At 41.5% G+C, this 15,427-nt stretch overlaps 1 protein-coding gene across 1 annotated transcript in view; it reads right to left on the bottom strand.

The window, feature by feature from the left end:
- Window positions 1–15,427, bottom strand: part of slc24a3 (solute carrier family 24 member 3) — a 197,855-nt gene that overhangs the window by 22,093 nt on the left and 160,335 nt on the right. Inside the window, exons 3-5 of the mRNA XM_030747677.1 lie at window positions 4,839–4,915; window positions 1,327–1,401; window positions 1,129–1,213 (exon numbers count right to left, since the gene is read on the bottom strand). Of these exons, the coding sequence (XP_030603537.1) occupies window positions 1,129–1,213; window positions 1,327–1,401; window positions 4,839–4,915 (237 nt within the window). The remainder of the gene's footprint in view (window positions 1–1,128; window positions 1,214–1,326; window positions 1,402–4,838; window positions 4,916–15,427) is intronic.

The following is a 15,427-nucleotide window of genomic DNA, read 5'->3' as shown; positions in this document are numbered from 1 at the left end:
TTTAAGAAATATCGATATATTTTCATATGCTATATAAGATGAGACAATATTGTTTATTTCGATATAGTCTATGTCACATTACAATCATACTTGTAGATTCATCAGTTCACCTTTCTCTTCTTCCAATTTGTCTCTGCACAACTTCACACTGCCCCGACTCTCTCTCTCACCACTCACCCGTAAATCGTGCAGGAAGTGACAGCATGGCCAACAGGGACTTTGTTGCTAGATTTAGCGGCTTTTCAGATGTTGCTGGCAACTTTTTTCAAAAAGCAACTAGCGACAAATTTAGGGACTTCTTCTGGTGATGTCGATGACTTTTAGAGAGTTTTGGAAACCTGAAATCCTGCACTGTCACTGTGTTTTGTGTACATACAGCTTTCATACTGCGTCTGTTCGTATGCTTTGGCATCGTCTGGACCCCCAAGAGTATTCAGTCTGTTTACATGTTTTGCTATTTGCACAGAGTACTAGATGTCTCAGGACTTTCCAGTGAAGTAGACTTCACCAGACTGGCTTTTTAAAGAATAAGTCAGCTTTTTAATCTTTTGCTCTGTATCTTTTCTATTGACATTTTAATAGCACAGCTGTGAGTTTTTTCTATACAGGAAAATAAGCATTAATTTATTTGAGGAGCATTATTATTTAAATATGCCAATAGTTTATTTTTGAGCATTTTCTCATGTACATCTACAGCTGAATGTTAATAAATAATAATTAGCATATTATATTATTATTGCTAATAATATATTATTGTATTATTATTAGCCATAATAATTAGCATTAACAAGCTAATGCTAATTAGCACCACCCCAACACATGTGCAGCCGGCTGAAATTCTTTTCTGGCTAGAACCCTGAACTGTGATAGAAATAATATTAAATAGGTTAAATTGAATAAGTAGAAGAAAATGGATGAATGGATGTGACCATTTATACATGATAAAAGTCAAAATGGATAATTACCATATTACACATTTTATACATGTATTTACTTATTAAGTAATAATAAGTATACCACTATTACTAACATGTTATTACAAAGTGTAATATGAAGTGCTGCCTTCTATTGTATGGCTAAAGTGATATATATAAAATGTGTGTATGTGTGTGTTTCAGTGTGTCTCACCAATGACAGAGGTAAACAGTTCAGGCGCTGAACTGCCTGCTGCCATGAAGGTCGCTCCAGCAACGTCCTCACTAAGATGAAGACGCTAGTGGACAGGGAGACACAAAGATATTCTAACCATCACAGCGTGATAGTGAGAGAGTGTGTGTTGATTTTAGCTCAGCAGCAGTGCAGTAACAGTCTGCAATGGTTTCTTACCTCACATATCTTCTCTAGTGATGGGACAAAGTAGTCATCACACACCAAAGCCAGAGCGTAGAACATGTAGACTGCCTGCAGGGGCCCAAAGACACACAGGTGAGGAACAGTACACACAACTGTCTAGCCCTGCTTTTTCTCTTATTACAGGGGAATCACAGCTTCTGTTATTATAATTCACCTGATGTTTGCTGAGACTAAACCTGAAGGCCCAGCACAAACGAAGTAGATACAATAATACACCCACATATTATTAAAACTCTGTTTGTCATGGAAATTTTGGAAAATATGCCTTCATTATATGTATGAGCATAGGTGGGCTTCTTTATGATGATGTCAAAAACGTGGTTGCTGAACACCACGGTTAAAATCTCCATTGTGGACCAATTATGCTACCATTTTGTGGATGAATTTCTGAATTTATGCATGAATTCATAAATTTACAATTTGATGTGAAATGCATGTAATTACCAGCTTTACCCTTATTCAATCACAAACTGATAGCAAACTGAGTCTGTCTTATTGCCATTTTATTGCTGTCTTGATGCTTTGAACTTGCAACTGACTGTGAGGGGTTGCAGACATGGTCCCAGTCTTCAAAGCAGCTATTTCAAAGGCAACAAGATTACTTGTTCATGTTTATTGTTATCTAATTTGGATCGTGCTGCAGTCTCCAACTACTGTTTTCCCTAATGTGACCCTAGTGTAGCATTAACAATGGGGTTAGAAAAAAACCCTTGTCAGCTAAAACATGAGTAAAATAAATTAGAAGAAGCTACTTTTGCTACTCTCAGGGGATCCAACTGACGTGGATCATAATGCTTCTTTTTGTTCCCTTTAGGAGACACCACAGTGGATCATGTGGCTCCATCTCACCCTGTCACTAGCATCCTCCTCTGTCACTACTTCCATAAATCTTCTCTGTGGTCTTCCTCTTTTTCTCCTGCCTGGCAACTACATATTCAACACCCTTTGTCCAATCTATCCACTATCCTCTGCACATGTCCAAACCATCTCAGCTTTGCCTCGCTAACTTTGTCTCCAAACTGCTCAACTCATTGCCCCTCTGATGTATTCATTTCTAGTCTTGTCCATCCTGGTCACCAGTGAAAACCTCAACATCTTCAACTAACTGTCCTCCAGCTGTTCTCTCTCACTCTCATTTTCTTCATCTCTTCAAAGTATTCCTTCTATCTTCTCAACACATCTCACTTGTTAGTGCATTTCCATTGCTATCCTTAATCACCCTAACCTGCGGCACATCCTTTCTCTATCTAGCCAATAGACACAAGTCCTTTCTGAGAGTCCAGCTCACATTAGAGCTGCAACTAGTGATTATTTTAGTAATCGAGTATTCTATCGATTATTCCATCGATTACTCAAGTAATCGGATAAGAAATACTTTTTTTGTATTAACAGTTCATCTGCATATTAACTTCTGTACTGCAGTTTTTCGCTGTGTGAAACAAACAGCGGTGGATGGAACAGCTACAAAGTTCTCTTTTCTTCACTTGCTGATGAGGTGGTTGATAAAGGACCTCCAGCTGTTTCCCAGTAAACGTTTAATGGTGGTTACTAGAAAAACATTTCCTTTCGCTCCACCTGAGCTCACCGTCTCTATAACGGCTCCACCTCTTTGCTCTTGCACTGACAAACTGCACGTAAAACAGCTGCCTGCTGCTGTTGTGTTATCAGTGTTTTTGTTGAAAAACTGGGGGCTCCAAGAGCGTAATGTTGTAATGCTTTGTATTCACAAGTATTCTCCTAAATATGTTTCTACTGCAGGTCTATATTTAGTCACTAACCAGGGATGAAAGTATAAAAAATATTTTGACGGGGAAGTGGTCCTTCCGGTACCAAACTATCGCTAGTGCTAATAGCGGCATTCACTATAGCAATATATCTATGGTTATACTGATCCATTCCGGGAGCTAAAGTAGAGAAAAAAATAAGAGCTTGAAATTCTCAGCACAGTGAGCACAACACACAAATAAGGCAGAGAGTGGTGGGGGCATGGAAAAACATGTCAGCGATGATCCACTTGGTGTTAAAGGGAATCCGTCGCAGTGATGGAGAACTTTAGAATCTGAGGGTTTTTTTTTTCCTAACGCCTGATCCACACTCCAATCCAGTAGGTGGCAGTAGTGTTGGTTTGCCCACCGCCATTAAACCCACAAGAATTAGACGACACCTACGGAGAACTGTAATGCTACTAATGTGGGTGAAATGCTCTAGTAATGCTCACCTACAGGGAGACACCTGAGCGCTGCAGAGTTTAAACGAAGCATCAATGCAACAAATTTGCTTTGATGATTTTTTATAATTGAATTATTTGAGTTACTCGAGGAATCGTTGCAGCCCTATAACTCACCATAATTATTTTCCTTTGCCACCTCTCTCTTTGCTGTATACCTAGCCTCCCAATACTCTTGTCTACATTCTTCATCTCTCTGACTATCCCACTTTTTCTTTGCTAACCTTTTCCTTTGAATACTTTCTTGTGCTTCCTCATTTCCCACCAAGTCTCTTTTCCCGCTTTTTTCCTATCCACGGGCTACAACAAACAAACACTTCGTTTTCCATTATCATTTCAGCTGTACATTACCAGTTATCTGGCAACACTTCCCTGCTAGATTCCACTTAAAGCCTGTTTCAACTCCATTCTGAACTCTGCACAGTATTCTTCCTTCTTCAACTTGCATTAACTTGCTTCCTCTTCTTCATGTTACAGAATACCATCTGATGCTGCCTAACTACATTCTCCCCTGCCACCACCTTGCAATCTATTTCAGGTTGCATCTTCTGCATAAGATATATTCTGCCTGTGTGTACCTTCCTCCACTCTTACATATCTTCCTTCCCACTGGGTGAGGAGCATATGCACTAGCAACATTCAACATCAACCCTTCAACTTCCGCTTTCAAACTCACCTTTCTGTCTGACACTCTCTTCACCTCCGACAAACTGTTCACATACTCGTCTTTCAAGATTAATTCAATTCAATTCAATTTTATTTATATAGCGCCAAATCACAACAAACTGTCGCCTCAAGGCGCTTTGTATTGTGGGTAAAGACCCTACAATAATACAGAGAAAACCCAAAAGTCAAAACGACCCCCTATGAGCAGCACTTGGCGACAGTGGAAAGGAAAAACTCCCTTTTAACAGTAAGAAACCTCCAGCAGAACCAGGCTCAGGGAGGGGCAGTCATCTGCCGCGACCGGTTGGGCTGAGGGGAGAGAAAGACATGCTGTGGAAGAGAGCCAGAGATTAATATCAATTAATGATTAAATGCAGAGTGGAGTATAATTACCCCCACTCAACTTCCCGTCCCATCTACACCATGGTAGAACACCTTGAATTCACCTCGAATGCTCCCAGTCTTGCTTCCCTTCCAACTGCACACATTCCTTGTGTGCAGAAACCAGAAACTACTTTACAACTTTAACACTAAAACATTCAAGTACATTACAAGTACAAGTACATTTTAAAGTGCTGCAGGTGACACTCACACAAAGGACGTGCAGGCCCACTGCTCCTTCAGTGCGCTGCTTGTTGGTGAAGTAATCCCTGGGGAACTCATGGACTGCTACAGAGAGACAGAGAGAGAAAAATCACTTACACATGCTGAAACACTGAAAGGAAGCAAAATCTGAACAATTAAACATTGATTGCAGCTGAAAGAAGATCCCCGAGGGCCTCATGGAATACTCATCAGCTAAACAAAGACAAATAAACATAAATACAATCAAGCACAGATACAAGTCAAAAGGATGACTTAATGTCCTTATTGGAATTTAATGTCCAATAAGAAGGGAACGGTACAAAGAAAAAGAAGCTGCACTACAGTCAATTCAAACAAAGGCAACTGTTGAAACCCAAAGATAAACACGAGGGAATGGAACATGAGTTTCATGTCCCATGATCAGTTCCATCATTTTCAAGTCTTGCTTTTGTCTCTTAGCAATTTTCAATTAAAGTCAGAAAAGAGTCTCAAATGGCAGTTATGGATAAAGAAAAGAAAAGGACAATGACAAAAAAAAAAAAAAAATAGCTAAGTACTGTATAACAACTGCATAACAACACACAGAGCACTAGTCTGTTTTCCATTTTAAAATAACTTGCTTTCACTGTTGTTCTTGGTTTTAGACTGTGGTTGCAGTTATTATAATTCATGTTAATGTGAATGCAGAAAACCAGCCATGGTGCAGGTTCTAAGGTCAAAAATTCGACCAGTTGTTCAGATTGTGAAGAAAGCATAAAAGTTGGCATCAATGACCTTTAGACCTAGAATAATAAATTTAGGGATGGACACATGTCCATACATAATGAGTGGGTGTGGCACATCATCGTCAAAATGGCTGCTATAAGGTACGGAAATGCAGGAGAACATGCATGCAAAACATTGGAAGCTCCAGCGCCTTGAGGCGACTGTTGTAATTTGGCGCTAAACAAAACTGAATTGAATTGTCAAAATGTGGATGATCATGTGACACTGCTGATGTTGGGTCCCTGCCTCAGACTGTTTACCTACTTGCTTCTGCTGTTGCTAAGCCCTAGCCAGAAGTAAGCCTTAATTCTCAGCAAAACACCTCTCCACTTCTCTGTTTTCTGGAATGCTTCCTCTGTAAAGTAACAGCAGGTGAGCAACAGAGGTAAGCTGATACAGATGCCATAAATGGTGGAAGCCATCTAAATCATGCTTTATCCAAGTTTTGTTGGATGATCTGATATCAAGAAGTGCTTGACGATCATACACCAGAAACCTGTACTACAAACTGAGTTTAACATACCCTGGGTAGCTTTCTGTTATCTGGATTCACTTAACACTGCCTATCAGGATAAGCAGTCCCAGAAAGCTGGCTATCAATCTGCTAAGTTAACCCAGGATTTCCCCTGTTATTTATGCTGGAAAAGGGGTTGCTTTGGCAGCATCTGACCAATTATTGAAAAGTGTACTGGCAACGGTTGATTTTTCAAAGGAACATGAAATTTACTATGGGAAAGTATGAAGACAAACAGACTGAAAGTAACACAGCAGTTTGTGTGAAAGGAAAATTTTTCAGCTGGGCCTGCATTGCTAACATGACTTGGACTACTTGCTGTACTTAATGTAAGCATGAATTCTGCTTTCTAACAGGAAAATCCAAAAGAAGATGCTTTGGCATGATCTTAAACAGACCATTCATGATTGAAAACCCTTCACTGTGGCTGAATTAAACAATTCTGAAAGATGAGTGGGACAAAATTCCTCCACAGAAACACTGTCAGTTATCACAAATGCTTGCTTGCAGATCTTGTTGCCAAGAGTGGCACAACCAATTATTAGGTTTAGGGGGCAATTACTTTTTCAAGTAAGGCCCGGTGGACTTGGATAGCTTTTTTTCTGTAATAAAAGAAATAATTTCTAAAATGCAGTTTGTATTTACTCAAGTTATCTTTGTCCAATATTAAAATTTGTTTGACAATCCAGAAAAATTAAGTGTAGCAAATATGCTTTAAACAAGTGCTTATTGTAAGTACTTGTAATGTAATGTAAGAACATGTGCAAGGTTCTTACATGTGTAATGTAAGAACATTCTCAAACTCAAAGGCTTCTCAGAAAGTATATTCATGTATAAGAAAGTAAGTGATTAAGTGTTGAGCTTAGCATTTAATATTTACTAATATATTTTTTACATGAAGTAACTGTTCTTCAACAGGTGCTGTGTAAAGCTGTCCATATTTTATATATGATGTTTATTTCATTCAGTATTGATAAAGATATCTGACAGAGGAAATAAGAAATATAATAATGTTTGTTAGCTAGATTTGAGTTATTTCTGTACAGTTTTGAGACAATGAACCATTTGAAAAGGAACTGTAAGAAACTGCAATTTGTTACAATTACACATTGAGTGTCAGGACAAAATAAGTCACTATGAAAGGCTCTAAAATGGATCTGGATGGGATGAGCTGGGAAAGGACTGGAACCAAACTGGATCCAGGCTTGATGCAGCCTGAATTCTTGATCCTTGATTGCAAAGCAATCAAGGATCAAGAATCTATTTTTTCTGATGGTGACAAAATGGTTAATCACCATTTTGTCACCATCTGACAATGTCTCTGATTGGAGTAGGCAGCACTCATAGGGATCATCCATCCATCCATCCATCATACAGATAAAGAATCACATGACCCACAAAATGTCCATGAGTGCAGACAGAGCAAGCAGAATGCCCTACTTAACAGAGACAGCTGATAACCACTGTTGTGATATCCACAATCTCGAGTTTTAGGTTTTGTCGAGCCAGCAAATGCAAATGCTGGCTGTGTTGAACTTTGTTTGTAGTTTACCCCTCAGGCCTGACAGACGGCTTACCAGACACACTGGCACCATCTTGCTATTTGTAAAAACAAACAAATGTAAACAAATGGCTCCACCATGAGGGCTTGTGGAGTGGTCATTAGCTGCACTCCTTAGGACAGGAAGAGTGAACAGTGGGTACAAATTACTAATGCAGTCACACAGCTGCAGCTGGTTAAAAAGCTCAACTCAAGATCCAAGATGGCGGCGCGCATAGTTGCAGCGGCTCAGTGCTCTCCTTTTCGGTGCTCTGTGAAATTGTGTATGTTGTTATGTGTGCTTCAACTGTGGCTCAACACATCACCATTATGTCGGGCGGACATTATAACATACAGACGGCACGAACTCCTACATATAGGAGCACAAAGTGAGCAGGCGGTTATGGCTGACTTCCTCCACTCTCACAACATCCCGGTGGACATCGCCAGACCACCTGGCTCTTTGTGGTTCATCATCCCTGTGAGGGGGGGTCGCAGACGGAGACGGCGCAGAGAAAGGAGGCAGAAAAGAGGCGGCAGAGCTGGCGTTTTGGAGAGGCTACGTAAACGGCCTCATAGACCTCCGTTACCCAGTGTTTTCCTCGCCAATGTAAGATCACTCCCGAATAAAATGGATGAGTTGAGACTGCTGGTGGCTACAAACAGGACCGTGAAGGACTGCTGCGTTTTGCTCTTCACTGAGACCTGGCTTCATTCATCCATTCCTGATGCAGCCATCGAGCTAGCCGGCAGGACAACGCACCGGCATGACAGAATGCGGACCTCCGGTAAGAGCAGAGGAGGGGGTGTGTGCTTGTATGTAAACAACAGCTGGTGTACAGACAGTATGACTGTGAACAGCCACTGCTCTTCGGACCTGGAGTACATGACTGTTAAATGCAGGCCCATCTATCTGCCCCGTGAGTTTACAGCTGTTTTGATCACTGTTGTTTATCTTCCCCCTGATGCTAATGCTAACTCGGCTGTTAGTCTCTTACATGACACGGTTTGCAGTCAACAGAGCAGATATCCTGAGGCTGTACACATCATTGCAGGAGACTTTAACCATGTCGATTTAAAGACTGTTCTACCCAAGTTCCATCAGCATGTTAAATGCCCTACAAGAGGGAACAACACACTGGATAAAGTCTACTCTAACATCAAGCTGGGTTTCAGGGCTGTGCCACTGCCACATCTGGGCCAGTCAGACCATCTGTACCTGCTTATGATTCCAGCATACACCCCCCTCAGCAAAACTGCTCTTTCTACATCTAAGACTGTTCAGACCTGGCCTGAAGGTGCCTCTCAACAGCTGCAGGACTGCTTTGAAACAACTGACTGGGACGTATTCAAGCACCAGGACCTGGAGCAGTATACCTCGGCTGTTCTGGACTACATCAAGTTCTGCACCGACACTGTAACTGTGGACAAGAATATCCGGGTTTTTCCAAATAGAAAGCCATGGATGAATGGAAAGGTGCAGAGCTTACTCAGAGAAAGGAACATCACCTTCAGAGCTGGTGATGGGGCGCTTTACAGCGCTGCCAGAGCCAACCTGAAGAGGGGCATCAGGGAGGCCAAGGCTGTGTATAAGAGGAGGATTGAGGACTGTTTCCAGAGCCACGACTTCAGGCAGGTGTGGCAAGGGGTTCGGCATATTTTGAACTACAAACCCAGCCTGTTAGTTGATCAGCGTAACATCAATCTGGCAGAGGAGCTGAACAGCTTCTTTGCACGCTTTGAGGTACAGCAATCAGAGACAGCCATCCAACATCCCTCAGCAGGCAGCAGCAGCATCCTCAGGCTGCAAGAGCAAGAGGTGAGGCGTATGCTGGAAACTGTGAACCCCAGGAAAGCTGTGGGGCCCGATGGTGTCTCTGGACGGATACTGAAGGTCTGTGCGGCTCAGCTGGCTGGTATTTTTACCAGCATTTTTAACCAGTCCCTGAGCCAGGCTGCTGTCCCTTCCTGCCCTAAGTCCTCCATTATCGTCCCCATCCCCAAGAAGAACACTATCAGAGGTTTGAATGACTACAGGCCAGTAGCACTAACACCAATTGTTATGAAGTGCTTTGAAAAGCTTGTCCGGGCTCACGTCATCTCCAGTCTCTCTCCCAGACTAGACCCCCACCAGTTTGCCTACAGAGCCAACCGGTCCACAGAGGACGCCATTGCCACGGCCCTCCACTCTGCCTTCTCTCACCTGGAGCAGGGGGGGAACTACGCTCGGCTGCTCTTTGTGGACTTCAGCTCGGCGTTTAACACCATCCTTCCTGGCAGACTGGTGACTAAACTGTCAGATCTGGGGATACCACGCTCCACCTGTCTTTGGATCAAGGACTTCCTGACAGACCGTTCCCAGAGGGTAAGAGTAGGTCCCCACCTCTCTTCAGCCATCAGCCTCAGCACCGGCTCTCCACAGGGCTGTGTGCTGAGTCCCCTACTCTTCACCCTCTACACACATGACTGCACCTCCATACATGCCAGTAACTGCATCATTAAGTTTGCGGATGACACCACTGTGGTGGGGCTCATATCAGGCGGGGATGAGTCAGCATACCGGGACGAGGTGCAGCGGCTGTCAAGGTGGTGCAGTGAGAATAACTTGATCCTGAACACCACTAAGACAAAGGAGATGGTAGTAGACTTTAGGAGGACAACACATGTCATTCAACCTCTGTTCATTGAGGGGGATGAAGTGGAGCTGGTTTCAGATTTTAGGTTCCTGGGAGTACATCTGCAGGATGATTTGACCTGGAGTATCAATACGACCAGCATTTACAGGAAGGCCCAACAGAGACTGCATTTCCTGAGGGTTCTTAGGAGCAACTATCTGACCCAGAATCTGCTGGTGTCCTTCTACCGTTGCTGTGTAGAGAGCATCCTGACCTACTGTCTGTGCGTGTGGTTCAACAGCTGCACAGCAGCAGACAGGAAAACACTCCAGCGAATCATCAACACGGCTCAAAAGATCATAGGCTGTCCCCTGCCCTCCCTCCAGGAACTGTTCAATGCCCGCTGCCAGAGGAGGGCACAGAACATCCTCCAGGACCCCTCACACCCTGGACACTCCTTGTTTCAGCTACTGCCATCAGGCAGACGTTTCAGGACAATGAAGGCCAGAACAAACAGACTGAGGAACAGCTTTTATGCCAGGGCTATCATTGAACTGAACTCTGTGTGGTTTGGACAGTGATGTGGGGTGGTAGTGCTGACTGTGTGCGTGCGTTGGTGTGTGTATTGGGGCTAGATTCATCTTAATTTACTATTGTGCACTGTATTTTAGTAATCATTTTTATCACTCATATTTTTATTATTTTATTATTTATTGTCTGAGGCACCTAGAAAGGAATGCATTTTAAATTTCGTTGTGCAACTTCTGTGTACAATGACAATAAAGATTCTGATTGATTCTGATTGATTCAACATTCCAGGCAAAAATATTCCTCAGTTATATTATGTGACAATGTTGTGCAGGTCCTGAAGAGTTAAGCTACTTTAGTTATTGTTAAACTAAAGTGTTAAACAGTTAATTTATATTTTTACTTAACATTTCCAGGGAAACCTAGGTTGCTTTTGTGCTTATATTTAACTTAAGCTGTTTCACTGGATATAATACTGTGTTTGCACTGCTGGACCACTGAGACCATTTCTGGTGAGGCTTCAGCAAACAGTACCTGGATCAAGTGAAGGGTCTTTGCCTCTCTCAGGTCCTGTGTAAGGTCTTTAGTGGATTTTTCAGATTCAAACTAATTTTTTCTGTTGAGGAAGGCAAATAACTATAATTTGGCATCTTAATCAAGAATAATGATGCGCTTTACTATTTTTTTCTGTTTGTGAAACAATAGATTTTAACATTTATGGATAACAACAATAATTATATTTTTGCATTAAAAATATGATTTGGATTAAAAAGCTTATGCATACCAGTGGATTAACCATTACAGAAACATAAAAAACATTTTTGGTAATTACCAGTACTTACCAAACCTTACATTTGGTGGTGTTCTAATAAATTTGTTAAGTACTGTAGATAGTGTTTTAGGCCTGGCACTTTTGTCCTCCACTTATTCAGTTTGTTCAAATTTTCTGAAGATGTGCTACACCCGTTGCTGAGATATGTCAGATTTTCAGCTTTCTTTTTGGGAATCACCTTGGTGCAAAAATATGCCTAGCATATTGTGCTATCATTGGCATATGTCTTTTGTAGATTCAACAAAAGAAAAAAAATGGGAACAAATTATGTGTTTTTGCAACATTAACACTGCAAATATTTGGTGACTGTGGAGATGACTAAAGTTTCTGGGAACTGGGCAAGACATGGCATGCCAACACAGAGAGACAGGCAACTATTTATGCTCCAATTCACACCTATGGCCAATTTAGAATCACCAATTAACTGAAACCCCATGCATGTCTTTGGACTGTGGGAGAAACCCAGAGTACCTGGAGAGAACCCACACACAAACAGGAAAAACATGCAAAAGCCACACAGAAATTAAATTTTATTCACATATATAATTCACAACAACAGTCACCTCAAGTGGATTTATATTGTAAGGTAAAGATCCTACAAAGCACAGAGAACAATCAGACAACCTTCTTCGAGCAAGCAATTAGTGACAGTGGGAAGGAAGAAACATTGAGTGCCATCATGGGAACCCCCCCAGCTGGTGATGAGAGTGTGAAACTGAAGCTTCGATACGTGCTTCGAACCCTGGGCTTACAACGCCATAGAAACACAGCTTCGAAGCTTGCTACAGGGCGAAAAAAGTCACGCGACATATGACATCCGAAGCAGCAACTGCTTCATTCTCAAAATGAATCACCTGACTGGTTCAGGTGATTCGCTGACACCGCTTCATCTTGTTATGACTGAAGGAGTGAGAGCGAGACAGTCAGCCAGGTTCATACTGGCAGTTTTAGCATTGTTTCGGTAACAGTAACTGCTGAGTTTTGAATTAAAGACAACCTTTGCGGGCAATCTCTCGCCCGTCCTTTCAACGTGATGGCAGACGCTGTTGTATCAAGATTAACGCAAAAGTGCATGGCCTTAAATTAAAAACTTTTGTATGAAAGTGCCTTTTTTCTTCTATTTTTTTTCTCAAACAGTTGAACAAACAATGTACTTCATTGAACACCACCACCACCACACACACACACACACACACACACACACACACACACACACACACACACACACACACACACACACACACACACACACACACACACACACACACACAGGGAGCAACTGTCTCAACAGTACTGTCTCCCAACATTTTCTTCACTATTACAGTCACCATTTTAACACACCGAGACATTCTTTAAAATGCTGTGCCCTACCAAAGCAGTTTTCACTGTTTCACCTCTGGAAAAACTCTGTCTTTGTCCATATAACCTGATATCATGATATTCGGTCATAACGTGTGAGCCTCAAACAACGCAAAGATGTTTCAGATCATTGAGGTATGTGCGCGTGTACATGCGTGTGTAATTAAAAGCATTGTACTTTTCCAGGAGAGGGCACTACAATTGAAGCTTTGATTGATTAACCCATTTTCAAAACAACTGGTTCAATAGGTTCAGTGCTTCACAAAAGCTTCACTTTCTCATCACTACCCCCAGTAGTCTAGGCGTATTGCAGCATAACTAAAGGAGGGTTCAGGGTCACCTGATCCAGCCCTAAGCTTTATCAAAAAGGAAACTTTGAAGCCTAATCTTAAAAGTAGAGAGAGTATCTCCTGAATCCAAAGTGGGAATTAGTTCCACACTAGAAGTGCCTAATAACTGAAGGCTCTGCTGCCCATTCTACTTTTAAATACCCTCGGAACCACGCATAGGCCTGCATTCTGACAGCGAAGTGTACTATGAATCTGGATTCGACAGGCAAATGAAGACAAGTTAATATAGGAAATAATTGATCTCTCTTTCTCAGTACTCTCGCCACAGAGTTCAACATTCAACAGAAGGCTTTTCAAGGGTCTTTTAGAGTGACCTGATAACGACTTACAATAACGCAGCACTAGAACTAACAAAGGCATGAACTATTTTTTTCAGCATCACTCTGAGACAAGTTTTTTTCTAAGTATAGCCACATTGCACACATAAAATAAGGCAGTCCTGCATATTTGTTCAGTGTGTGTTTACAGACTCCAAGATTCCTCGCCGTTTTACTGCAGGCCAAGGTAATACCATCCAGCGGAAGTTAAAGGCCCTTTCTAAAATTTTTAGGGCTGAATATTATAATGTCAGTTTTGTCTGAATTTGGAAGTACAAAATTAGAGGTCATCCAGGCCTTTATGTCTTTAAGACATGCTTGTAGTTTAACATATTGGTTTGTGTCATCTGGTTTCATAAAAAAATTAAGCCCGGTATTATCGCCATAGCAATCAAAATGTATGCTATGTCTTCTAATAACGTTGCCTAAGGGAAGCATGTAGAATGTAAATAGATTTGATCCTAGCATAGAACCCTGTGGAACTCCATGACTAACTACATGAACAAATTGGAATCTATTAGATAGATAGAACTTAAACATTTGCAGTGCAATTCCTTTTATACCCACAGTGTTTTCTAATCTCTGTAGGAAAATATTCTTGTCAGTGGTATCAAATGCTGAACTGAGATCTAGCAGGACAAGCATAGCAATTAGTCCACTGTCAGAGGCTATACAGTGGTATGCAAATGTTTGGGCACCCCTGATAATTTTCATGATATTCCTTTATAAATCACTGGTTGTTCGGATCAGCAATTTCAGTTAAATATATAATATAGCAGATGAACACAGTAATATTTGAGAAATAAAATGAAGTTTATAGCATTTACAGAAAGTGTGCAATAATTATTTGAACAAAATTAGGCAGGTGCATAAGTTTGGGCACCCATGTCATTTTATTGATCTGAATACCTGGAACACAAAATTTGCTTTTAAGCTCACTGACCCTTGACCTACGTACACAGGTGAATCCAATTATGAGAAAGGGTTAAGGTGGCCAATTACAAGTGTTTCTCCTCTTTGCATCTTCTCTGAAGAGTGGCAGCATGGGAGCCTCAAAACAACTCTCAAATGACCTGAAAACAAAGATTGTTCAGTATCATGGTTTAGGGCAGGGGTATTCAACTGCATTCTTCTATGGGCCAAATTGTCATGATGCTATTTGCCAGTGGGCCACACATTTCTCGGGACTCTTGCTCCTATTGAATTTACAATTAAGATAAAACACCACTACATTTTCAGCATTTTTATATAAAAAATGCCGTAAAGTGCCGTTGTTCGTCTTCTTTAGGGCCCAAGCACAACCTGTGCAAAGGCCCTATTGTAATTGCTTTGGATATTTAGGTGAATAAATTGCTTTTTTGAGGGCCTAAACATGCTCAAAAACTCATGAAATTTTGCACACGTCAGGTCTGGTGAAAATTTAAGTATTTTAATGGTTTCAGGCATGGCCCTTTCAAAATGGCTCTACAGCGCCACCTTTAGCTCAATTCCCACTGCTGTGTTTCACGTACATGAATGAAATTTGGTACACATATGTAACATGTCCAGACGAACAAAAAAGACCACAGGGTCCAATGGCCTAAACCCAAAAGGAAGTCTGCCATTTTGCATCAAATGGCTGATTTGAGCCATTTCCTGCCCTTATACTCTCTCTAATAACTCAGAGGTTTTGGATGTTATCAACTTCATATTTGTTTTGTCTTATCTACACACCACGGGGAGTCTACATTTCAAAAATGGTGAGTTTTCACCAGAGGGCGTGGCTGTGACACCACA

This window comes from Archocentrus centrarchus, chromosome 15 (genome assembly GCF_007364275.1).
Source record: "Archocentrus centrarchus isolate MPI-CPG fArcCen1 chromosome 15, fArcCen1, whole genome shotgun sequence".
Classification (NCBI taxonomy): Eukaryota; Metazoa; Chordata; class Actinopteri; order Cichliformes; family Cichlidae; genus Archocentrus; species Archocentrus centrarchus.
This window is presented reverse-complemented; position numbering and strand designations above follow the sequence as displayed.